The 25445-nt window shown below is 51.6% G+C and overlaps 6 protein-coding genes across 6 annotated transcripts; 3 read left to right on the top strand and 3 right to left on the bottom strand.

Annotated features, from left to right (window-relative positions):
- Window positions 1-2254: 2254 nt before the first annotated feature.
- Aud_001783 (uncharacterized protein) lies at window positions 2255-5095 on the top strand (the record flags this gene model as incomplete). Its single annotated transcript, XM_043287272.1, has 6 exons — window positions 2255-2401; window positions 2454-2585; window positions 2649-3117; window positions 3174-3540; window positions 3613-4473; window positions 4531-5095. The coding sequence occupies 6 exons, from the start codon at window positions 2255-2257 to the stop codon at window positions 5093-5095; spliced, it is 2541 nt and encodes an 846-aa protein (XP_043143207.1).
- A 1516-nt stretch (window positions 5096-6611) lies between these two features.
- Aud_001782 (uncharacterized protein) lies at window positions 6612-10830 on the top strand (the record flags this gene model as incomplete). The annotated part of the gene is made up of 12 exons (XM_043287271.1): window positions 6612-6690; window positions 6742-6763; window positions 6814-6923; window positions 6977-7383; window positions 8945-9268; window positions 9323-9520; window positions 9572-9686; window positions 9743-9900; window positions 9956-10091; window positions 10147-10392; window positions 10447-10553; window positions 10609-10830. The coding sequence occupies 12 exons, from the start codon at window positions 6612-6614 to the stop codon at window positions 10828-10830; spliced, it is 2124 nt and encodes a 707-aa protein (XP_043143206.1).
- A 472-nt stretch (window positions 10831-11302) lies between these two features.
- On the bottom strand, window positions 11303-18557 carry Aud_001781 (type I polyketide synthase; the record flags this gene model as incomplete). Its single annotated transcript, XM_043287270.1, has 4 exons — window positions 11303-12151; window positions 12213-14791; window positions 14853-18311; window positions 18368-18557. The coding sequence occupies 4 exons, from the start codon at window positions 18555-18557 to the stop codon at window positions 11303-11305; spliced, it is 7077 nt and encodes a 2358-aa protein (XP_043143205.1).
- A 1060-nt stretch (window positions 18558-19617) lies between these two features.
- Aud_001780 (uncharacterized protein) lies at window positions 19618-20757 on the bottom strand (the record flags this gene model as incomplete). Its single annotated transcript, XM_043287269.1, has 2 exons — window positions 19618-20341; window positions 20408-20757. 2 exons carry the CDS (start codon window positions 20755-20757, stop codon window positions 19618-19620), a joined length of 1074 nt encoding a protein of 357 aa, XP_043143204.1.
- A 367-nt stretch (window positions 20758-21124) lies between these two features.
- Window positions 21125-23185, top strand: Aud_001779 (uncharacterized protein; the record flags this gene model as incomplete). Its single annotated transcript, XM_043287268.1, has 4 exons — window positions 21125-21176; window positions 21226-22081; window positions 22145-22817; window positions 22865-23185. The coding sequence occupies 4 exons, from the start codon at window positions 21125-21127 to the stop codon at window positions 23183-23185; spliced, it is 1902 nt and encodes a 633-aa protein (XP_043143203.1).
- Window positions 23186-23491: 306 nt separating this feature from the next.
- Window positions 23492-25162, bottom strand: Aud_001778 (putative FAD-dependent isoamyl alcohol oxidase; the record flags this gene model as incomplete). The annotated part of the gene is given in 3 exon segments (XM_043287267.1): window positions 23492-24992; window positions 25042-25144; window positions 25156-25162. 3 exon segments carry the CDS (start codon window positions 25160-25162, stop codon window positions 23492-23494), a joined length of 1611 nt encoding a protein of 536 aa, XP_043143202.1.
- Window positions 25163-25445: the final 283 nt, after the last annotated feature.

Here is a 25445-nt window from a genome sequence, read left to right as displayed (position 1 = left end):
CAGCCTCATGCTCTCCTACTGGATCTCTCTTCCGCCACGACCAAGTTGAAGCCTTAGCACAAAGTATTTGGCATGCTTTGAGGAAATTCTTCGCGATCTTACACAAACGGTCGATGAGATTGATTTGCTCTCCGATAATAGTTGGAACCAAATCGCTCTATGGAGTGCAGCCGTGCCCTTAGAATCCAGCAAATGCGTTCACATGATCATTGAATCTCAAATAGCCAAGAAGCCCTATGATCCGGCGATCTGCGCCTGGGATGGAATAATGAACTACGCCGGGCTGGACAGTTACACGACTATTCTGGCGACAGAACTCGTCCGCCGTGGGGTCGGACCTGGCGTGTTTCTGTCTCTCTGTTTGTCGAAAAGCCAATGGGTCCCTGTAGTCACCTTCTTGGCCTCCTGGACCGTCCTCGTCCAAAGGCGTCCCCAAAATCCGTCGTTCAGAAGCACAGCATTCTACGCACTATCTTCTTGCCCTTCCAGGACACCATGCTGCAGGTTATCCTGTGCAGCATTGAAATACAGATCAATGAGGTTTTTTTTAACGACACCGATTTTGTTGCAGTGGTAGAGATGCTGTATCAACGAATATTTTCGGCTAGAGGCCTATGCTTAACAACGCGAATCCAGGTGACGATAGCTCTAGGGCCACATTCGCAGTCGGCATTAATTCTGCCACGATCACAGTCCCAGTATAATGATGTCTGTATGTCTTGTCTGGTGAAGGTCCTCTCCAGCGCGTACAGTAATGGCTTGGCTCTTGGACCTGGGCCCACCTTTGCGGACTATCTCGTGCATCGAGCTCAGCTTGATAGTTTAGGTGGCTTCAAGCACTGGCGCGCACTTCTCCAAGGCTCCTCAATAATTCATATATCATCATTCCCAGCCTCTGTTCCCTCTATGCTGTGCCAGAATGCTGTGGTCTAATGAAAGAACACCCTGGTATCGCGACGGTGGCTGCTATTATCAAACCTGTCCATTTAGCGGCGCTGGCGTCTAGAGCTGATTATACGTGGGATACGCTGAGTCTGACTGCTGGGTTGCAATTGAACAGTACCTTAGTATTCGAGCGGCTTGCATCCCTAAGCTTACGCCTCTGTTTATATCATTATGTGTCGGCGAGCCAGCAGGTGGACCAAATCAACTTCCAACGAGCTGTGAACAAGTCATGATCGCAAGTTGAGTTTTCCCTTGACCATGTCTGCATGTTGCAAGTGGAAGGCGAGACCCACGTTGAATCTCCCATGGCCTGGGCCCCTTCAAGGAGAGATCCAGATCGCCGTAGCAGTTACGGCGAGGCCCTCATCAAGACCGAGCCTACTTCACCTAATGGAATCCCCAAAACAACCGAGTGTCATACCCACAGACTGGTGCGATACACAGGAACGTGATTACTATTTTCCATGTATTTCAGATTAATGTCAGAATATTTATTACGTCCGCCATAGCACCTACCTATTTCAGTCCCTAACGCACGGGCAATGACTTGGAATGTTGCAAAACATCCTGACGTGATCAGAGATGCTGGAGACCGACGGATATGCCTCAATGTTGACGACGAACGTTGGTGGTGGTTGACTACAGATCTATTTAATCGGCACCAGAAAGAAGAGAATGGCCCACGTTAAGCTATTGCCTTCCAGGTAGAGGACAAAGAGCCCGGTTTCCTCCAATCTAATGTTGTGGACTCGTCGTCAGCTGATCCCGCTTGCTCTCATATAAGTGGCGTACTAGCTCAACCTCCACGTTTAACCTCTCGGTGAACTGCCTGCTGGTTCTTTTCCTCTCGATGGCTTACCAGGCTAAAGGTATATTAAGAACAGTAACCGCGTATTTCATTAATGGTGCGGGTAAAAAGGCCGAGGGGGCTGTGTCTATAGAGAGGCTCGGGAAGGTGACGGTTTCGTAGTGGCGACGTCATCTATGCCAGTCAGGTCACCTGTGCAAAAGCTACCCAACCCCAGGCCAACCACTAGTAAGCTCCAGAAAAATGGATAAGGTGCCATGTGTCAGCATGTGCAAAGCTCGACAAACCTTACAAAAATAAGCCCGGTTTTGCTGTCGTCACCGGTTAAGCTTACGAGATGCATCGATACATATCACCCTGCATTTGAAAGGTTCCCGGAAAATAGTTGATGTCAAGCATTCGACAATAACATTAGTCGATCTGTGTATTACCAAGGAATATTGCGCATTCATGGGATGCTAGTTAACACGATGAAGCCATCGCCAAAATCTGTCTTTGATCATGTTGAAAGAACCAAGGCTGGCGGTGCTAGTGGTTTCCGCTACCATTTTTGCCCTGGCGACCACCTTCGTCGCCCTTCGTTTCTACTCCAAAATCATGATAGTCAAGAAGCTTCGGCACCACGATTACTGGAGCCTTCTGGCCTGGGTACTTTGTGGATCTCATTCGTGGTCAAAATACGTGGACTGATGTTTCACAGATCATCGATTTTGCCTTCTCGTTCTCCTTATTCTACGCAACAGCTAAGGGCCTCGGACTTCCTGCGGCTGATATAAAGCCAGAGAATCGAGCTAGTATCACTCGCGCTACCTTTACATTCACTGTCCTTTATGTGAGTCTGCTGCGAGTCCCAGTGATGTTAAACCTCAAAATGACCCATTCTCATCCTCGTTAGAACCCAGCTTTAATGACAGTAAAGACGTCGATCCTTGTTTTTTATCTGACCTTCGCCAGAGGCGAAAAGCTTTTTCGTCTGGGAACCTACGTCACTCTTTTTGTGGTTAATGTATCTGGCCTCGCCTTGACATTCCTCACTATCTTCCAGTGTCGTCCTGTGGGTTCCGTCCTGCTGCCAACGCTGCCGGCAACGGCGTCCTGCACCAGTGTGATCACACTCTATTTGTCCAGCGCACCAGTGAATATAATCACTGATATTGCTATCCTCTTCCTCCCGATGCCTATTCTGACCAAGATGCACCTGCCGCGGAGGCAGAAATACATCCTGATAATCACGTTCGGATTCGGCTTTTTTGTGACAGTCGTCGACGTGATTCGCATTGCGTATCTCCAGGACGCTGTGACAGAGACTCGGCTGACATCTCAGTCGCGGCCTATCCATAGTGGCACTCTGATCAGCATTTCATGTACGATCTATGCCACCCCCTTGTACGGCACATCATGCTGACCTCTTATACACTAGCGTCCGCTGCATTGTCATTCATGTGGTCTGTAGTGGAGGTCAATATGTCTGTCATTTGCACTAATGTTCCACTCCTTAAGCCGCTCATTGCTCGCATCATGCCGCGGATGATCGGCGTCAGCGGCAAGAGGCACGGGAGGACGACCGGTGCAGGAAACCCTCCTGACGAGATGCAAGGCATTGGTCCGTCTACGAATATTTCCTTATCAGCTATCGACCCGGTAAACCATTCTGGATCGCGCGGTGATCACCCCGGCCCCTCAGATGAGGATGCGGATGATGACAGTGCGGATCTTGGTGCCCAGATGCATTCGGAGCGCCGAAGAAGCAAGCCACGCTTAGGCTCTTCTGCAGGAGTTACAGGGAAGTATCCAATCCTACTAGGCACGTAACATAGATTTTCGTCCTAATGGTTCCTTGTCACAGACGTTGCATTAAGCGGAGTCCAATCTGCGGAGTTCCAGCCCGGCGTCGCTTTTGTTGAGTTTGTACGCTTGAAGAGACCAAAGAACATGCTCAAACTCAATAATAGAGAATCGCTGGCACCTATAGCCTTGGTCACGCTTGTTTTCTGGCTCTGGGGATTCTCATACGGCCTTCTCGGTAACTTGAGTAACCATCTTCAGGCTGTTCTCGGGCTCGATACATGGGAGTCCCTCGGCATCCATGCTGCATACTTCAGTGGCTACCTCGTTAGCCCAGTAACGCTTGGTCGCTGGGTTTTGAAGGGATGGGGATACAAGGCTACACTGATTACAGGCTTATCCGTTTATGCGTGTGGGACACTGATATTCTGGCCATCTGCCGTGCTGTCATCTTTTCCTGCTTTCATCGTCTCCAATTTCATCGTCGGTAGCGGATTGGGGGTCTTGGAGACCGCAGCCAATTCTTTCATCGCCTTATGCGGCCCACAGGAGAACGCCGAAATTCGCTTGAATATCTCGCAGGCCATCCAGGCGATAGCATCAGTCGTTTCGCCACTACTTTCGGAGGAAGTCCTTTTCAAGAACGTGACAAATGTCTCGGCTTTAATCAATGCGCAGTGGACCTATCTCGGTATTGCATTTTTCGACCTCCTTTTAGCTGCAGCGCTATACTACCTACCTATTCCAGAAGCCCCTGACGACGATCTTGAGCAGATCGCAATCCGCTGTCGAGGAGACGGATCTAGCAAAATGCTGGGGGTTCCGGTCATGTGGCTGACTCTGTCCTTGGGTGTTGGCTCACTATACCTCTATGTAGCCGGCCAAGAGGTTCTAGCTACCAGCTTTGAGTCTTTGGTGGCGGCGTCTAATCTCCGGTAAGAAATTAAGACTATTTTTTTCTTTGATGATTGACTCATCCTGCTTCATGACAGTTCGAACCTTACAGCCTTTGACTACGTAACTATTGGTCACACAGTGTTTGCTGTTGGCCGTTTTCTGACTGCTTTGGCACTGTGGTTCCTGAAGCCTCGGTGGATCTTGATGATAGCATACACGGGTATGGTGATTTTCTCCACGCTTTGCCTCAAGACGTCTGGTTTGACAGCGGTAGCCATGGGCCTGCTCATCTACCTATTTGAAAGTGGTGCCTTCAGCACCCTGTTTGCCATATGTCTTCGTGGTATGGGAAAACACACAAAGACAGCGGCCTCTCTTTTGGCGTCCGCCATCGGCGGTGGGGCGTTTCTGCCTTTTGTGCAGCATGCGGTGTCCACGTCTCATGGGGTGTCGTACTCCTACAGCGTCCTTGTCGCTATCTTCAGCACCGGGGCCATTTTTCCATTATATTTGAACCTTGTGCCTGCTGCTAAAAGGCAGGTAGATCCAGTGGCCCATGTCTTCGAGGACAGCCAGCTGCAAGTGAGCGCCTCAGAAGCAGATATGACACTTGGGGAAAGAGATTCGCGCTGTTCCGGTGGGATTCTGTTGAATCCATAACGTGTGGATCGCTCAGGTCTCTCAGGACAGGCCTCAATGGATATTACAGGGCTGCGATTACACGTTCTGTCACTTGGCAGACTATGTATATAAGCTACTGGGAGTCCAGTTGTGACTAAATTTATTTTAGAACCACCAACTGAGCGTCTAGCTCATGTATACCATGGGATTGCATCAACAAGCTCACCTATACTCCCAATACCCACCCTCACACTCATCTTCAATTATCTGTGCATTTCAGTAGTGGCCATTTCTATAGCCTCGAATCTCCAGGCTAAATATAACTTCTAGCCAAATTGATAGTACCGTCTTAAGGCCAACTGAGTAATCAGAAGCCCTAGTTTCGATGTGCAGACCCTCCAGCAAGACAGACTGCTTATTTTCCAGCTAAGTACAGAGGTAATGAGTCTCTGAGAGAGATTGCCACAGTCCTCGCCTATGTGTGATCTGCGGAGTGAGATTAATGATCTTATTCTACTTCATTTTTGCTCCGCGGCGTCTCTGGGCTTGGCTCCTCTGGGCTTCTTAGGTGTAGATAAAGGCGCTCACACAAGCAATGCATCGGCATCCTTTTGGAGGCTGGCGCAGTAGTCTTCCTTAGTTGTTGTGTTAGCACCAGCAATGTAGGTCCTATGCTATAGGACGAAAGTTATTCTAGTTGTCATGCGGATGGAGTAAATGCATAAGAAATCTGGTCCCTAAGGAGATGGAACGAAACCATTGAGCTAAGATAAATTGAGCGCTATCCATAGATTCTTTGATTGAGACTAGGGCCCATTGAGAAACAGTGGGCTGCAGGAGACGAAACCTCACACAAACTGATAAACCTAGCATGTGGTTGATAAATTTATATTCCATATCTTCTTGTTGTCGTCAGTTTAGCATATGTACCTTTAAATCCCTTGTACTGGCTTCAGGTAAATGTATAGGGGTTAGTTTTAGAATTCTATAAGCCATGCACCATTTGCTTTTATCCGTTACGCTCGCGTGATATGCCACAGCTTCCAATTCTGTTCTAAATGAGGGCTTTCAGCCTTGCCCGACAAAGAGGCAAACACAGAAGATATATCGCCTTCTTTTCGAGGACTTTGTCTGGAAGTGGCTAGAAGTCTGAAAGGGTGGTGCAAGCGAGTTCGTAAATTTGGCCGCAGATTTCGTGGACGGCTCAGCTTTACAGTATGAGTACTCATATTGAATCCCTGCCGGGGTAATTCGGTGACGTAAATGAGACAAACGAGGATATCGACCAAGGGCTAGGCACTCGAGCGATATCCCATTTATATAATTAAATGGCTTTGATCATATGGACCTCGATCGAAACCGTAACTATACAAGCGGATGGTTGCCTAATACGCAGGGTATTTCGGCGGAGGTATTTCCTATCTAGGGTAAACTCCGCCCCCCGGTCGCCACGAAGTCCTTAAAGCAGTGAACAATAGTAGGGAATTTTCCATGCGTCAAGCCAAAAGTAATTCAGAAACAATTCTTGACTTGTATGATGCCAGGCAATATCATAATGCACCGAACGACCGAAGTCCATGTTTTCATAGGATGTCTTCTGGACTTTGATGGAACCATCATCGACTCTACGGAAGGTGAGACTCTGATAGGGCCGCCAGAAAGTGATCGCTAACGCTCTTGTGCAGCTATCGTTGAGAATTGGAAAAGGTGAAAAAAGCCATACCGCTCAAAGGAGACAACTTCGCTGATTGGAGTAGACTCGCCGATGAATTAGGATTGGACCACCAGGAAATCCTCCGAACATCTCATGGGAGACGAAGTATTGACGTCCTCCGCCTATTGGATCCTTCAAAGGCCAATTGGGAGTGTAAGTATCCTATAAGGGAGCTTGACCCGGATTCTCTGACTCTTGTATTGCAGATGTTAGCGCCATGGAAGCACGAATACCCTCCCTTGCCTCCTCACCCGCTGTCGAAATCCCAGGTGCTCGCAGGCTTCTTGAATCACTGAGTAGCCGCCAAGTACCGTATGCCATCGTGACTTCAGGGACAAAGGTACTCTTAGATGGGTGGCTGGGAGTCCTACAGCTACCACGGCCGCAGTATGTTATCGTTGCAGAAGACGTCAGGATCGGAAAACCGAACCCAGAGGGTTACAGGAAGGCGCGGGAGCAGCTTTCTCTATCCCGCGGCGTACCTGACCAGTTTCTCGTGATGGAGGATGCCCCTGCGGGAATCGAAGCTGGGAAAACAGCGGGATGCAAAGTCCTAGCAGTGGCAACAACACATACCGTGGAGCAGTTGAAGGCTGCCGGCGCAGACTGGGTGGTAAGAGATCACAGCTATGTGCAAATAGAGGATGGAGAATCCTCTGGCGAGTTCAGATTTATTTTTCATGATTTACTATGATATATCTGTATAAAATTAGCACATATTGACAATTGAATGTCGGTTACCGAGTATCCGTTTGTGGAATATTAGACCTCCAAGCTGACGTGAGAACCTACATGGGGGTTGTCGGCCTACTATATAGGAATATCAATGTGAGCACAGGGATATACCTTGAAGTTGTAGGATAAATCAATTTCCATCGACACACGTATGGCCCTTTCCTTGGCAGCACTATCCACCCAACTGCTTCCTATCGGCTTGTTTTCGAACCATAAAATACCATTTCCAGCAATCTAGCCGACCCATGCACTGGAACCTTTCAGGCATCTATATACTATGGCATACAGCATCTCTGGTCATGTACTGCAAACCTGAATGTTTTCAATTCTTCGAGAACAAAGCGACTTGGCATCATGCTTAGAGTTGCATTCGGTCCAAGTTCAGGCGAGTCCAACCCAGTTGGAACTGAACCACTGCGATTTCAAGGGCAAATTTTAGAAATCAGAACCAAACCTGATCCATTCTGATTTGGTTCAAGTTTAACCGCAAATTCCGCCACTAGGCCTAGATAGGTAGTCACTAACTAACCCTAGTTAGATTCAGTTCAGTTCGGTTTTGATTTATATACCTAAAAGGATTAATTTCAATGGTTTTTAGAACTTAATTTCTCCTACCTTAGGCGCCTATCGAACATGCTTATATAAAATTATTATTTTGATATAAAATATATGGTAATTATAGTCATGTTAATCTTTATCTAAAATATCGACTCAATATCTGTAGGGTTGAATGGGTGGTGGTTAAAAATCATTCTTTAACTATAGTGATTGTCAAATGTTAATGCATATATATAGTAATATAAACCACCACTACTTTCATACCAACCTATGACAGAAATGATTATTCCCGTATATCTAAACAACCACTAGGCATTTTGAATTGATATTTCATATTTAGATAGACTAGATACTAGGCTATCTAGTGATATTAATATTTCTAGAGAAAGCATTGAAATTATTGATTACTAAGCAAAATAGTGAGGGTTGGTTAACCTAGGTGGATAAAACCTCAAAAACTGTAACTAATGGTTTTAACTAAACTCAAATCAGTTTCACCCTATAGAAACTGAAACCGGTGTGATTCCCTAGGCTAGGAACCGAACCCTCACCGTTGCAAGTTCAGTGAGGGTCGGATTCGATTTTAGCAGTTGGGTTATGCCAGGTTACAGGTGACACCACCCTTCGTTATGCAACTCTAATCATGCTTCTTTTTGTGGCGCGGCAACCTGCTTTATTTGGCTCAGCCGCCCTTCCCCGGCTTCGGAATATTGCCTAATTTAGTTAGAAGCCGCATTTTCGGGAGGTATGGACGTCAGTCAACAACTGTACATGACCTGCTGAAGGGTCGCAAAGAATAGTATATAACCCAACTTAAGAAGGAGCAAGATGTTTGGTATGTCCAACCGCAAGCTGTGCCAATTTTCAACTCATAACTGCAGAGCCATAGTCTCATTATGATCAGAACTGTGTCACCAACTTGTCTGAAATGCCCTACTTTCCGCGCAGGAAACTGCACTGGAACAGTCAAGCGGCTCGTGGCAACTCAAGCGTCGCCAATCACTCGCAAAGACAAAAAGGAGGGCGATATTTCCTCCGTGTTCTCAACTTTCTCTGGAAGAAAGAGTCCTCCGCTGCCCGAGCGTTTCCGGGATTTAAAGCGTAACCTGACCACGGGGTTCGAGGAGCAGATTCAAAGGTCGTGGGATGAGCTTGTTGAGGTTCTGAAAGTACGGACTGAAGAAGTCGCTACCAAGCGAGAGGCGGTATGTTCTTCGCATCTCTCCAGCGGCGAAACAGCCATATACTAAAAGGAGTAGATCATTCCTCAATTGAAGTTTTCCGACATTCAAGCTGGAAATGTCTCACCGGCGGATGTTGCTGCCATCCGCCGTACCGGTGTTGCCGTCATCAGAGGCGTTATGGACAAAGATGTTGCTGAAAGGCTTCTCTCTGACGCTCGCCAATATTTGACTTCCCGGCCATTCAAAGGCTTCCCGTCTACTTCGGACAAAAAGGTGATTGTTGGCTTTTGATATTCCTCGATCTGAAGCTCACTTTTGAATCAGGTTGTCTACGAATCATATTGGAGTCCTTCTCAAGTGAAAGCGAGATCACACCCCAATATGCTTGCCACGCAATCATGGATGAATCAGCTCTATACTGCCGACCCCGATCAAAGAAGTAATCAATAGTGTCAAACAAAACCAGACCGAAATTTAACTAATGTGTATTTCTAGTTGATCTCTCGCTCCCACTCACTTACTGTGACCGTGTCCAAATCCGCCCACCTGGCGATCGGCATTTTGCGCTTCCGCCTCACGTCGATGGCGGAGGAGTTGAGAGGTGGGAGGACCGTGCCTATAACCATGTCTACCGCAAGATTTTTCAAGGAAAGGTAAGCCAAGTATTTCATATTACTCTGTCTGCATAGGCAACTGACATCATCATAGTGGCAGGAGTACGATCCATGGGATCTAACCGGCCGCCTCAATGCCAACATGAATATGTATGAAGGGCCCGGGGGTTGCTCGATCTTCCGCACTTTTCAAAGCTGGCTCGGGTTATCTCGCCATGGACCCCAGCAAGGTTAATTAGTCCTAGACGCAACGACTCGCTCAGTGCTGATATATGGTCACATTAGGTACTCTTGTCGTTCATCCAATTTTGCAGCCCGCCACTGCTTATTGGATGCTCCGACCCTTTTTCAAGCCCACTCGAAAGGACTCCTTGGACGGATGGAAGTTTTCCCTTGACGATGAGGAAGGCAATGTTTATCTGCATGGCGCCAACCCGGGAACTGCTCAAGAGCTTACCCCTGCCCACCATCCGCATCTGAGACTGGCCGAAACCATGATTCCTTATCCCACTGTAGATCCAGGTGACACTGGTAAGGCTGTCGCTTATTCCATAAACAGAACGATGCTAAGGCTTATAACCATAGTGTTCTGGAGTGCCGATACTATCCACGGCACGGAGATGGACAACTCAGGAGACATTGATGCTTGTGTGTTTTACATACCATCGGTTCCACTGACCCCCAATAATGCGGTAAGACAGCTGTTCACATTGCTAAGCACGCGTCCTTGGCACTAACGGCGCATAGCGATACGTCGCGCAGCAACGCGAGGCTTTCTTGAAGGGCATTCCTCCTCCAGACTTCCCCGGTGGGCTTGGAGAGTCTGAGTTCTCTGATAGGGCAACGGTTGGAGATATCCAATCTGAAGCTGGCAATGTGGCTATGGGCCTAAGCCCTGTGAAGCTCGATGGTATGAATGAGAAGTCGAAGAAGCTCGAGAAAGAAATCAACGAAATTATGGGCTTCTAAGTGTTGGTATATGGATGTTGCGTTTCCTTTTAAATTCAATGGAAATATTCGACTTTATTAGTTCAATGATTGATATCACTTAATCCATAAAATATTTTTGCACTCATAAATTGCCTTGGATATCCGCCGTTAAGCTATGGTATATGCCATGTTATCTGTAGACAGCTATCAAAAAACCATAGTACAGGAGAAGTATCTGAATGTTGCGACGTTAACGTTACGGTTTAGTCAATATGGAGAACCAGCTATTGTCTGGATAGCATCATATACGAGACGATCTCTGTTTTAGATGCAGGATCACTGAAATTGCTGAATAGTTGAATTACGTTAAATAGAAAATTATCAAAACCTTAAAAAAAAAAAAAATAAAATAAAATAAATCTTAACTGTCTATGCAAGCTGTAATATATATAAACAAGACGTGAAACAAGAATGGCATGTCAACAAAGAGAGCTGCAGACGCCAATACCATCTATGACTCAATTATATTTTGCACCTGACATACTTGAGTCGCAAACTTTGAGATGGTCAGGCTCGGCCCCAGCAACTGCTGGAAGGGCATGTCCATAGCAAACTCCTTAAAAATCCAATTGCGTAATTCGGCTCCAACCATGGAATCAATTCCGTAGGAAGCGATCGACCCGACCTCAGCATCCACATCTGCAGGGTCAAGCATTAGCATGCGCGAGAGCTTGTCGATGAAATGCTTGCAGATGAGTGCGACCGCCTCAGCCGGCGACTCTGCTGCCCGGATGCTGGTCAGGATGCTCAGTTGTGCGCCTGCTGCGGCTTCATCAGATGAGACGTTGATGGAGTGCACGGCGTGACTGAAGCGAGCGTCATGAAGCCAGAAGCTGTCGGTGCTAGCGCTGTCGTTAACGGCCTTTTGTAACTTAGCAGGATCAAGCCCGACCACCACATGGTCTGGGGCGGGTTCAAGGTGAGTGTTGGAGATGATGGCTGCTTCAAAGGACTGTAGCAGATGCTGCTCGTCAATGCCGTACATGCCCTTGCGCTTCAGAGCGTCCTCGAGCGTGTCATTCTCAGCCACGACGCCAACACCCAGCACCATCGGCAGGACAACGGAGGTGGCAGCCTGGTTACTGACTCGCCGATGGCGGGCGAGTGAGTCCAGGTAGGTGTTGGCCGCGGCGTAGTTGCTCTGACCAGGGGTGCCCAGAATTCCCGAGACGGAGCTGGTCATGAGGAAGAAGTCTAGTGGCTCGTCGGCCAGGACAGCATGCAGGTTCTGGGCTCCGAGCACCTTGGGCTGGGTAGACTGTTTCCAATCCTTGTAAGTCATGGAGTGGAAGAGTCCGTCCTGCAAAATTCCCAGTCAGTCAATGAGACCTTTATTACCCATATGATAGGCATGAACTTACCCTCAGCACCATGGCCGCATGGATAACACCTCGAACTGGGTGCTCCGAAGGCACACCCCTGAACGCGCGGGAGACATCTTCTGCTGATGTCGCATCGCCGCGAACAACCTGAACAACCGCACCAGCGGCCTGGAGCTGTCGAACCAACTCCGCAGCTGATTCTGCATCTGCTCCTGAGCGGGAGAGAAAGGTGAAACGACGGGCGCCACACTCCATCATCCATGACGTCAAACTCCGTCCAAGACCGCCCAGGCAGCCGACCAGAAGGTATGTGACGTCCGAACGAAGTCGCAGCTTACCACCTCGAGTGGGAAGGATCTGGATGGGAATGTCAGATGTCTGGTACTGAATCACAGGTTTACCCGCCCCGAAGGCGTCCGAGAATTCTGACACTGCCCGGTCAATCTCGCCCAGATGGATGGGCTTGATCGGAACTGAGCTAGAGTCGGCACGGTTGACCTCGGAGACAATGGCTGGAAGCAGCTCAGACAGGACCTCTGGCCGGGACTGGTAAAGCTCCAGGATGTCGAAGGGGATGTAGCTGGCACTACGGTGGACTGGCAGGGAATTGAGAGCTCTGGCGCCGGAAGTGCCCTTACGACCGCTGTCGAGGAAGCGGCCAAAGGAAGCGATGCAGCGCCATGCCTCATGGGCTGCTGTTGGATCGACACTTGACCCATCGCTGAACACCACGTCGGCTCCGTGGCCGCCTGTGAGCTGCTCCAGGCGCTCGGAAACCAGCCCGTCCGAAGGCCGGATGATATGACGGGTATCTAGGCCCAGATGGGTCTGCAGGAAAGCAACTTCCTCCTCAGCGTCTACCACAACGTAGACGTTCGCGCCTTTCCGCTGGGCGAGTGTGATGGCGGCAACACCCGCGGATCCTGTCTTGTTCAAAACCAGCACATTCTCCCCCTTTCTCACACCGGCCAGAGTCTGCAGCCCATAAAGAGCAGCAGCATAAGCTGACAGCCCGCTGACCGTGCTTGTCATGTCCTCATCCGTCTTGAGCCGCTGCAGCATCACGGCCGGGACTTGCTGGTAGCTATTGAAATGGGCCGCATGGAATCCGACCACTCTGTCGCCGGCTGTGAAGCCAGACACCCCTTGACCAACTCGCGTCACGACACCACCAATCTCCTGGCTGAGGGTGGTGGCGTAGTCGGAGCCAGTGATTACCAGTACGCCTTCCTTGGTAAGACCACTGCTTTGCACCTGCACTTCGACGTGGCCGGGCTCGACACCAGAGTCTTCTTCCTGCTGCTGTTGCTGGAATAGAACCTTAGTCTTGGAGACCAAGCCCGACACACGGTCTCCAGGCGTGAAGCTCTTTGGATCAGGCTTGTCCTGCGCCGTGTATAGCTCGTTGAGGTCCTTATTGCGTACCAGTCGACTGATGTATGTTTTGTCGCCAGAAACGCAGAACTCGCGCTCCGGCGACTCTTGGGGCTTGGTCTGCATTTTCAGAACCCTGACCACGGACTGAACAACTGACTCAGCATCGAAACTGGCGGGATCGACATCCAGTACGCGGAAGTCCAGAGAGGCCTGTTCCGCCGTGATGGCGCGGGCAAGACCAGAGACCATGGCGTACTCGGGCTGCTTGCCTTGTAGAAAACCTCCAGGGGTCACCCAGAGCAGGGATGAGGTACAGGCCACGATGTTCTGGATGGCGGCAAACTCCTCTTCCTGGAGGGTGAAAAGCAGTGGGCCCTCGAAATCGGCCAGCATGATGACGTGTCCCTCTATGTTGGAGGTCGAAGCCATGAGGCTGGTCACCCTCACATCCCATCCAAGGGCCTCCAGTGACGCCATGACCGTGGCGACGATGTTAGTTGGATAGTTACGGTAGACCAGCTGAACTGAAGCCGTGTTGTCTGTTTTTGCCTCGGAAGTTTGGCCAGCAACTGTCAACTCAGAACTCATCACCGATGCACCTGGTTTGACTATGCCGTTCAGGAGACTCTGACCCTGGGGTCCTGCAATGAGAATGTCGTACGATTCCTTCTCCAGGCCCTGGGGCTCCATTTCCTGTGACGGGTCCACGTGGACGGCTCGAGCATTGCGGTATCCGTCAACAACGCGCGTAGCCGCCTCCAGCTCTTCCTCAGAGGTGACGATGACTGTGTAGAGTGTTTCCGGGTTTGCTCTGAGGATCTCTGTCGCGTGACCCATACCAAGCTCGGCCACCTTGGAGGCAGGATACTTGAACAGAGCCAGATTGGCCAGCTCCGACGTGGCGAGTCCCTCCCTGTTCTTGGGGTCCTCGAAGTCCAACTCCCACGCCATCTGGCCGTACGGCGCCTCCTCCAGCGCGCTCTCGAGTCGCTGGGGAACCGCCGCCTCGTAGGCTGTTGCGCGCATGTTAACGATCTCCATCAACATCTCGCCGTTCTGCGCCGAGGTCAGTTGGACTGTACTCTCCGATGTACGAAGCCCACGGCGGTGCACGTTAGCGTATGCAATCGCCTTGCTCTCCGAGAGTTGCTCAGCTGTAGGGGGCCAGATGGCGATTTCGTCGACCTGCACGGGCACCACACCGCAGGCCATGGCTTCGGTTCGACCAGCGTAAATTGCAGCTGTTCCAGCCAGTTAGTGCTAAATGTCTAGTAAAACATAATAAGAAAGGAGTTTTCTTACCAATGCAAAGCTGCAGAGTCGAGTCAATCGACGCCGGGTGCAGCACATAGCGTGACTCGCCCAGGTTCTCGTCGACAACCTGCTTGATGTTGGTTGTGCAGGACGCGTGATAGCTTTTTCCGTCGAAGCGCACATTGTCCATGTCCTGGAAGGTAGGGCCATAGTCGAAACCGACCTCGCGTAAGGCCTGATTCCACGCTTTGCCGCTCGCCCTCTGTGGGAATCGGGGCACCGGCCGCGGTTTCTTTCCCCGGGGGCGGGTGTTGATGCCGATGCTGCCCTGCATGTGGTTTTTATTGATGCCAGTGCTGTCCACCGACGAGACCCGCCAGTCCCACTCCTTGCCCCCGTACACGGACGGACGCATGTTGAACAGGACCTCGATCCCGTCGTCGTCGTCCGGAGTCACCAGTGCTGTCTTGATAGACACGTCACGCAGCACATAACTCTCGATCTCCACAGGGTCGTCGCTGAGCTCGTTGATCTGTCGGATCGCCTCGATAGCCATCGCAAAGTATCCCGCAGCTGGGAAAACGGACTCGCCGCCCAAATGGTGGTCTTTCAGCCAGGGCAGGTCGCGCGCTCGTAGGACATTGCGCCAGGTGGGCTCCGCCAGGGAGCTGCCGATGACTCGCTGGCCCAGCACGTCGTGGCGTGGGAATCGGGGCTGCCGCTGTTCGCGACTGCTGCGGCTCTCCGCCCACAAGGGACGCGTGTAGTTCCACTGGTAGGGGGGAAGATCCACGATGGTCGAACCCTTGGTCTGGCTGGGTGTTGCTGTGCTATCAATGTAGGCGCTGGTGACCTTCTCCATGTCCAGAGCCTTGTAGCTTCGCAGGAATAGCTCCCCTGCAACCTTCAGCAGGCGAACTGCACAATCTTCGCCCCGTACGAGTGTCGGGATGTACTCGATCTTGTCTGCCTGGCTCTTCAGCGACTCTCGGATTTGTTTGACGGGACCGGCCAGGGCCGAGTGTGGTCCGATCTCAATGAGAAGGTCCACCTCCGCAAAAGCCTTGTCGGTGAGAACGGTCTGCACAGCTTGGTTAAACAGCACGGGGCTGCGCAGATTCCGACTCCAGTAGTCCGCGTCAAGGAGGGTACCCTCAGGTAGAACGGTGTTGGTCACCGACGAAACCATCCGAGCAGACGTGGCCAGCGGGGCGCCGCGTCTCCTACGATGTTGCTTGGCCTCATGCATGAGGGCCCGGTATCTATCCGCCGCCGGTGCCATGTGGTGTGAATGGTACGCCTTGCCGTTCGTCTTCACCGCGCGGTTGAAGACTCCGGCCGTATTCAGCTGGGATTGAAGGGATTCTAGGGCGTCTTTGTCACCGGACAGTGTGATCAGTGACGGGGAATTGTCACAGGCGACGACGATCTGGTCCTCCACGCCGACCAGATACGGCTTGACCGCATCAGCGGACAGACCCACGGCTAGCATCGCACCGTTGGTGTCGACATCCTTGGCTACTCGTCCACGGTAGTAAGCCGCCACAATTGTATCCTCTGCCGAGATCAGTCCTGCCGCGTATGCGGCCGCCATCTCGCCTGATGAATGACCAACAGTTACGGTCGGACGGACATTCCAGGAGTGCAGCAGTTGCACGATGGCGATCTGGACAGCGGTGCACAAGGGCTGCGAAAACTCGGCGTCGTTGACGGGCGAGGCATCCGCATGGGCAAGCAGAACATCTTCGATTGACCACTCGGGGCCATCGTGCAGCTCGCCGAGCACCTGGTCCAGTGCCCGGATAGACTGCAGGAACCCCGGGCAATAGTGCATGAGCTCTACGCCCATCCGCGCCCACTGCGCGCCCTGTCCCGTGAAGACAAAACCGACGGAACGGACGCTTTTCTTATCTGCAAAGGCAAAGTGCTCCCCCACTGCATCGAAGACCGTGTTCAGGGTCCCGTAGCTGGCAACTGCGAACGCCTTACTGGCGAGTACACTGCGTCTGTTTGCTAGTGTGTACGACAGATCGAGCAGGCTATAGTTAGCTGCGATCTTTCCATGGGCGTCGATATTGCGACGCAGCGTGATTTTATCGTGGGCGGAAAACGGGAGGAGGTAAGGTCGGTTGCGTTCCCAGGCTCTTCTGGAGCCGGGAAATCGCACTCTGGGCTTTTGCGTCCAGCGATCGTCGTAGGTGTAGGCTGCTGGCCCGTCGCGCGTAAAGGACTCCGTGCCCTCCACGATGACGTGAGCGTTCGTCCCACCGTATCCGAAGCTGTTGATGGACACACGACACACAGGGAGCTCGCGGGGGAAAGGAACCGCCTCCATGGGGACCTTCACCTGCCACTCATCCCACTTGATGGCCTTACTGGGGTTCACCACCCCGCGGGTGGCCGGGATCATGCCCCGCTCGGTGATCAAGATGGCTTTGATCAGGGCGGAGATGCCGCTGGCCGCCTCAGAATGACCGATGTTGGTCTTGACGGCGCCAATCCACAGGGGTTGGTCAACATCTGGGTGACGCTTCTTGTTCATTGCCATGGACACAGCGTGCACCTCCAGCGGATCCCCCACTGCAGTACCGGTTCCGTGGCACTCAAAGTACCCTGTGAGCCGTGGGTCAAGGTCTCCGCCACGTTTGTAAGCCGCAGCAATTACCTGGGCCTGTCCTTCGCGGTTGGGATGGGTGATTCCAGCGCCAGCGACTTTGCCATTGGAGTTGGTGGCGCTAGATCGGATCACGCCGCGGATGGGATCGCCATCGCGAATGGCGTCGGACAGGCGTTTCAAGTATACGGCACCCACCGCATCGGCACGGCCATATCCATCTGCACTCTCGTCAAAGGTATGGCACACCGATGTGGGCGACAAGACACCGAGCTTGGCGGTGTTCATGTGCTGGTCAACGGTGATGATTAGGTTGACACCGCCGACGATAGCGCCCTCGGCTTCGCCATTGCGCAGGGAGTTGCAGGCATTGTGCAGCGCATATATAGATGATGAGCACGCCGTATTGCACATAATGCTGGGCCCGTTCAGATTGAAGACGTGGCTGATCCGGTTGCTGATGATCCCTGGATCCACGCCAGTCGCGGCCAGGCTGTGTCGGAAGGAGTGCTCCTTAAAGGCCATCTGCTGCCAATCAGCCGTGAAGCTGGCGGCAAACACGGCCGTGCGGGTGCCGGCGATCTTCTCGAGCGAGATGCCCCCGGACTCCAGGGCCTCATAGACAACCTCGAGCAGTTTCCGCTGTTGCGGGTCCATCCACATGGCTTCCACAGGGGTGATGCCGAACAGGCCGGGATCGAAATCTGCTAGATCGTCGTTCAGAAAATACCCACCCAGGACGCCAAAGCTACCGGGACGGTCATTGTTTTGGTGGATGTGCGCATCGATGTTGAATCGCGAGGCAGGCACTTTGGGCGTGTTGCCGGTCCCTTTCTTCATCATGAGATCCCAAAAGTCAGAGACACATTTCACATCGCCAGGCAGGCGGCAACCTATGTGTCTTGTTCAGTTGTCATCCTCGAGACCCATGGTGCGCAAGATGGCTTACCCATGCCAACAACAGCGATTGGTTCCAGCTGCTCTTCAAGCGGCTTCTCCGCATAGTCAGGGAATGACTGTGCCGGGTATCCATCGTCAGATCCAATGGACGAGTTGCTGCTCGAGGGCACAGTTCCACGGGGTTCCTCGTCTGACGTCGATGTAGACGACGTGCTGGAGCTCCTGATCACGGCAGGCATTTTAATATTGGGACTGGGATGGGGATATTGGTGAGTTTAGAAACGTCCCGAGGAGCCTATGTACACTGTGACCGTTCAAAGTATCCAGATATGATATGAAATGATTGATTGCTCAGAGGATCTATGCCGGACAGTTCTAGATTTGAGCTGGAGGGGGGAAGCCCTTCAAATAATACTCGTCTTAACAGAGCTTGTCCTCAATTCGACAGCCCTTGCCACGCGGAAGAGACTTCTAAGCCTCCATTTCCCTACCGAAGAACCATAGCATCAAGCAATGCGATCTCCCGTGCTCACACCGAGACCGCAATTCCTTCAGCTCGAGGTAAGACGGACATCCTACTAGCGGAAGTCTCGGGAATTGGCGCACCGACCTTCTATTCCGAGGGATTTGAGGGAGGTCTGTTGGTTAGCTGGGCACTTGATTATCAAGATACCGCTGCATCTACGGACAAAGCTGACTCTCACCGGCCTTCCTAGGCTCATTTTACCAACGATCACTGTTGGGCTTTGCTTACTGGTCAACACCGAAGGCCCGACCCAAGGGTAAGCAGCCTCTCGCTACTCGTTATCAGCAAAGAACGGACCCCTGCGGGCCGCGCAGACTTTAATGAACCTGAGTCAATGGGAAACGTTCGCGTTATCGGCATTCTACCACCCATCTTCCATGGATTCTACACGTGGAACGCCATCCCTGAATAGTTGTGGCATAGCGATTATAACTAAGTGAGATTAGAACTGGCTATGCACCCTATGTGGAGTTTACAGGATGGAGGTAGGGGTAATATTAACTCTCGGCAGGTTGACGGAAACGGGCATATATAATCAAACCCTACTACAATAATTGCTAGGTCAGGACATGGCATAAACTTCTTTAAGCTGATAATTCTGTACATTCTTATTCCACAAGTCGTAGACAGGCCCTCTGTAATTTCAAAGTCTTATAAGAATCGTGTCAAAAGCATGCTTGTCCTGCCTTCCGTAGAGACCACACCCTCTTCCGCATTTTGATAATCCGCCGCACAGGAAAAGCTGTGATGAGTAGAGGAAGAGACCAGAACCTTTACTGCTTGATTACGTCGTTCTGCTTTTCCAACTCCTTCTCCTTATCGTAAAGTAACCATGCCATTCCAGCGCCAGGGCCCAAAACCGCTGTGACAGCTGTGAATACCAACCTGGGATCGACAGCCGGCAGAGCTTGACTCGATGGCTTAGCAGCGGCCACACTGTCAAAGTCGAATTTATAGAAACCCACGGCAAGCACACAGAGATTTATGATAATGTAGTCATACTGGATAAAGAGCATGGCCCCCTCAGCAAGGTAATATTGGCCCGGTTGAACAGCGCTGTGGTTGGGCCAGTAAATCCGACTCAGAGTGACCGCGGGAAAGAAGTAGGGACTCAGCACAACACCAACGTGGCAAATAGCACTAATGCCACCGACAATCCAATAGGTAACTGTGGTAGGGTTTTGCACTCCCCTGTATCCGGTTGCGGTGATGAGGGAACTGACGGCGGCCTGGAAAAGACTCAGAGAAGGGGGCCCCAGTAACCACAGGACCATTCCGGCCTGGATCTGGAATGGACTCGCCCCCAACACGGTGGGTATGAGCAAAAGGGCGGATATCAGCGTGTTCCAGATGGCGGAGAAGGGAAGAGCTTGTGCCTGCGCGGGCGGGATGCGAGGAAGAGGCGTCCGTAGTCGTTTCTCCACGTACAGGTGCAAGTAAACTGGGAGCGCGCAGGCAGCGCCGAAAAAGTTCCACATGGTTTGCCACCAGGCAGGACTGGAGATATCCATCGTCAGTTTGATTGTGGCTTTGTAAAGGTGGGATAGGACTCGGTCTCCTTACGATCGTAGGGGACTCGTCTTCCGGTTTCGTCGACCTTCTACCACCGTCATCATGTTGAAGACCCCGATGGCGAGAACCAAATCGACTGAGATGAGAAAAGGTCCGATGTCCGGCAAGTCTTCAATGCTGACGACCGAGTTGAAGAACACGATGAGCAGGCTCAGGAAAAAGTCGATAGCCCGGATGCCGGTCCAGCTCTTCTGGAGCGCTGTTCCTGTTGGGAAGATGCCTCGCAGGTTTGTCGAGATCATCTCAGCAAAGGTGCCGTTCAGCATCATGAGGATCCATAGTGTAAAAATCCCGAGACCGCTGAAGGTACGGAAGATGTAGTACGGATCTGACAGTGCCATGGTAGAGAGTTGTCGCACGCAACGGAGTCAATCGACAGACAATATTGAGTACCTGCGTGCGCTATGAGTAGAACCAAAGCAGCTGGGCACAAATATTAGTTATTATTTCACGCAGAGCAGTTTCGGGTGTGCCCCTGTAGATGGTGACTTGGTGAGCCCCAACTGAGTGCGGGAATGTGCGGGCCGCCATGTCCGAGACCATCAGATGAGCTGGTGAGAATGCGTCGGCCCACGCTCGGCCACACACGAATTCCGGTGAAATGGACAAGGCTAAAGAGAGCCGATTAGCACGACGACTCCATAGTAGTCCAAGTTTTCTCTGCGTTCCCAGAGACTGTGAGACACAAGATCATCCTCAACATCAATCATGGGCTCATCGATGAATGCCGAGCGTGTGGAGGTGGTTGTTGTTGGTGCTGGTATGCAGGACCGTTTGTGTCTCAATTCTTCTACTGATTTTTGCTACAGGCTGGAATGGCTTGATATCGGCAAAGACATATCTAGATTTCAGACCGTCCGCCGACCTCGTTATTCTGGACGAGCAGGCGTCGATTGGAGGTGTCTGGAGCGCCGACAAAATCTATCCAAGCCTCTACGCGCAGATCAAATACGGCCTGTTTGAATACTCCTTCTACCCGATGCGCAATGAAGGTATCACGGAGGATGGCTACATTTCGGGGGATACCATCCACACCTACCTGAACGATTTTGCCTGGGACTTTGATCTGGTTCGACGGACTCGGCTGCGTACGGCAGTGACCAATGTCTTTCAACTCCCCAGTGGAAACTGGCGACTCGAAATTGCCGGCAAGCCTGACATTGAGTGCGAGAAACTCATCTATGCCTCCGGGGCAACGTCGCATCCCGTCATCCCTGTCTGGCCCAAAGCAGCCAGTTTCAGTGCACCGATCATCCACTCCTGCGAGACAGGGACGCATCTTGACGCACTGCGCCAGATTCAGTCGGCAACCGTCGTCGGTGGTGCCAAGTCCTCATACGACACCGTCTTTCTGCTGCTGAAAGCGGGAAAGAAGGTCAACTGGATCATCCGAGAGGACGGGTGTGGTCCCCTGGCCATCATGCCCCCCAAGCTACTCGGAATGGTCAATACCATGGATGTGGTAACCACGAGAGCAATGATGCTGATGGGCCTCTCCATTATGAGCACTGATGGCCCTGTTCACCAATTCTTCCAGAGGACGATAGTCGGACGGTTCATCCTCTGGCTCTTCTGGCTCGTTGTGAACTGGTTGGCCGAGAGACACGCCGGTTACTCCAAGTCGGAGAACGCCAAAAAGCTACGGCCAATGCCTCATGGAAACGGGTAAATCCAGACCTCCTCAGTTGTCGGTGCTTGTGAAAAAGCTAATAAATCTGGCTGTCATAGGATCTTCTGGGCAAATGCTGGTCTTGGAGCAGCCAGTGTCCCGCTCTTCTGGAAGACATTCCACGCAGGCGAATGCACCGTCCACCGGACCGAGATTGACTCATTCGGCGAGGACAACACGGTCCGTCTCAAGGACGGGACTTCGTTTCAAACAGACTACGTTATTCTGTCGACAGGGTTCGACAAGTCCTTCCACGTTTTCAGTAAGGAGCTGCAGCATAAATACGGCCTTATGCCACATGCAGACCGGAGCTCTGCGGAAGAGAGAAAATGGGCGAGACTCGAGGCCGAAGCCGATCAAGCTATCGATGAGTTGCTTCCCGCGCTTCAGAATGCCCCTCATGGTATCGGCGAGGGAGTCATTCGCGAGAAGACAACTGGTGGGCATCACATTTTGCATGGGCCTAGCCGGCATTATCGACGCTTGGTTGTCCCTTCACTCGTAGCAGCGGGAGACCGATCCATTTACTTCCCCGGCTTCATCCACTCCATCTACACTCCCACGGTATCCGAGGTTCAGGCGCTATGGGGGGTGGCGTTCCTCCTCGGGCTGCACGACCCGCCGTCGCTGCGCGAAATGGAGCAAGAGGTGGCTGAGTGGAATGTCTGGACGCGGAAACGATATGTTGGACAGGGTAGAAAACATGCTTACGCGATATTCGACTTTCTTCCAGTTAGTATCTCTTGTCAATTCCCCGTCGTCCTAGCTAATTATCCTAGTATATCGATGTTCTTCTTAAAGATCTCGGCGTGAACCCCCGGCGCAAGAAGAGCTTGTTTGCCCACTTGTTCATGCCTTCCTACCCACGCGACTACAAGGGCATTATTGACGAGTTCCGCCAAACCTTGGCCGCGACGCAAGCGTCCAAGTCAAAGCATACCGTATCCTTTGCTCTGCCAAGCCCGTCTGCTGCCAAATATGATGGCATGCAGCCCGGTGCGCAGGGACACGGTAGGACCAGTGCTTCTACCAACGGCTACAGCACCGGATTATCTCTTAACGGGAACAAGCCATTCCGGCCACTGGCTTTTGCGAATTGATCGAGCCTTGAGCAGTGCTGGGAGGGTCGGGCAGCAATTGAACAGGATTCCGGTATACTAGACAGTTATTATGGCGCTAGCGAGACGTTTATGGAAGCGGAAAGGGTTGGTTGTTCGACTGTGATGAATAAGAAAAGACTACTGTACTTGTTTTATTCCTCGTGTGATTCGGACGGTTCAAATTTATTTTATGTTACTTTAAATTCAAAGTCAAACTCTATTATACATGCATGTATATATATCATGATCACAATGTATGATAGGACCACAGCAAAATACAACTTGTGTCAATTAACTGCATCTGAACTATAATATGAACTGAGAGAAGTCCAAAACGCTCGGCTGATTTTCTTCAGCCCGACAAAGTCGCCCATCTGTATCCTCAAACCAAGATTCACTGCCCACGCCGGCATTGACGTAGAGGAGAGACTCTGGATCGTACTTGTTTTTGATTTGAAGCAATCTCGGATAGTTGCTTCCGTACATCTCCTCCTGCCAGTTGTGCTGCTTGTAGTTGGCCTCGTTCAGATAGACTCCCCCGCCAGGCGTGGCCCTATCCAGCATGGGCTGCATGACATTCACCGCGAAATCCTGCCGCCTGGCCATTTCAGCCGGACTAGCGGTAGGATCCCAGTGTCCCGAAGTGACGCAGAAAAGAAGGGCGTCACGCCAGGCAGGGTGCACCGCGTTGTCAGGATGCGACTGCCACTTGACATTGAGGGCCTCGCAGGGCATCGGGGAGTATCCATCCACCAAGGAAGCGTTGCGCAGAAGTTCCGTGATGACCCTGTTCTTTGTTTGGTCTGTGACCATCTGCCGTGGGATGATACGGCTTCCAGAAAACGTTGCAAAATCGACCAGGCCTTCCGGCGAATCACCCAGGTGGGCAGAGAAATGCTCCTGGAAGTTGCGAGACACACGGGGGGAATACTGGTAGTCGATTCCGCGATCCGCCAGATCGTCCAGAAAGGGCTTGATTAGGGAATTTGCCTGGTCTAGATCCGCACCAGGCATTGTGGCTGCAAAGCAGTAGAAGGCGTGGTTCGTCAGAGTGTAGAGAAAGGAGTTGCCAGCGTCCACAAAGGGAGGCAGAAGCTCGTGAAAGCTCCCAATTGCGTCCCAGAATTCGTCGTTTCCAACCTTGCTATCATCGAACGCCAACGTAGCCCCGCCAATAATGCCGTCTACATGTAATCTGGCTGTCATGGAAAGCACAACGGCAAAGGCGCCCGGACCACTACCACTGAGGGCCCAGTACAGGTCCGAATTTTGCTCCGGGCTCGCCACCAGGTGTCTCCCGTCCATGGTGACTACTTCCCACTCCAGCACGTTATCTGACCCCATCCCGTGGTTGTTAGATAGGATCGAGTGGCCTCCGCCCAGGCTGAACCCGCCTGCGATCCCCACCGTCGGACAGACGCCGCCAACGATGCGGTGTCCCGTCGCGTTAGCCGCAGCATATGCCTCAAACCCCTGAACGCCGGCCCCGAGCTTGATAGCTGGCCCGCTGTAGTAGGAGGACTCGTACGTGGGGATAAACTGGGTGGAGTTCAGGTTATGTGTCCACAGGGACAGCCCACCTTTTCCCGTCGACTTGCCCGCGTAATCATGGCCCGTATTTTTGATGACCAGCCGGATGTTGTGCTCCTTAGCAAAGTTGATCCCTGCCCTGACGTCCTCGGCAGATCTCACATCAATCACGTAGCTGACCGAGTTGCCCAGCTCACAAGGCTGAGACCTAGGAGTGAATGGATCACAGGTGTAGTTCTTGAAGTACATGTTGAACACCTCGGAGGGACTGTCGATACTGCGGGGACATCAGCAAAGCTAGCAACGAGCTCGGAATGAATACGCACTGGGATAACTTGGTTTTATTCCATGTGTCTTGGAGTTCCGCACACAAGTCAGCATCATAGTTATTGAAAGGGACATCGTGGCAGACGCTGGCAAGAGGGAGGGCTGCAATCAACCGTCCATCAAGGGTCGTGTTGAGGGTGGCCCATTGATCTGGCTTTGGCCAGTCTGTATCGCCAGGTAGCACCCTGCAGTCTGACGATGGATTTGTACTGAACAGACTGGAGTTGGCAATCGCAAGTAGTCCTAGAATCAGTTGTTGAGTTGCCATTGGAACTTGTACAAGTTGATGGAAGGCTCGTTCAAAGACACAAAACCTCACAAGGTAAACATACAGAAACTAGATATCAATGAGTATCTACTGGATTAGAACTATGTATTCTAGCCGATAAAAAGTTTTGGGCCT

Source organism: Aspergillus udagawae (assembly GCF_001078395.1).
Source record: "Aspergillus udagawae IFM 46973 DNA, scaffold_1, whole genome shotgun sequence".
NCBI lineage: Eukaryota > Fungi > Ascomycota > Eurotiomycetes > Eurotiales > Aspergillaceae > Aspergillus > Aspergillus udagawae.
Note: the sequence above shows the minus strand (reverse complement) of the source record. Positions and strands in the feature narration are given on the sequence as shown.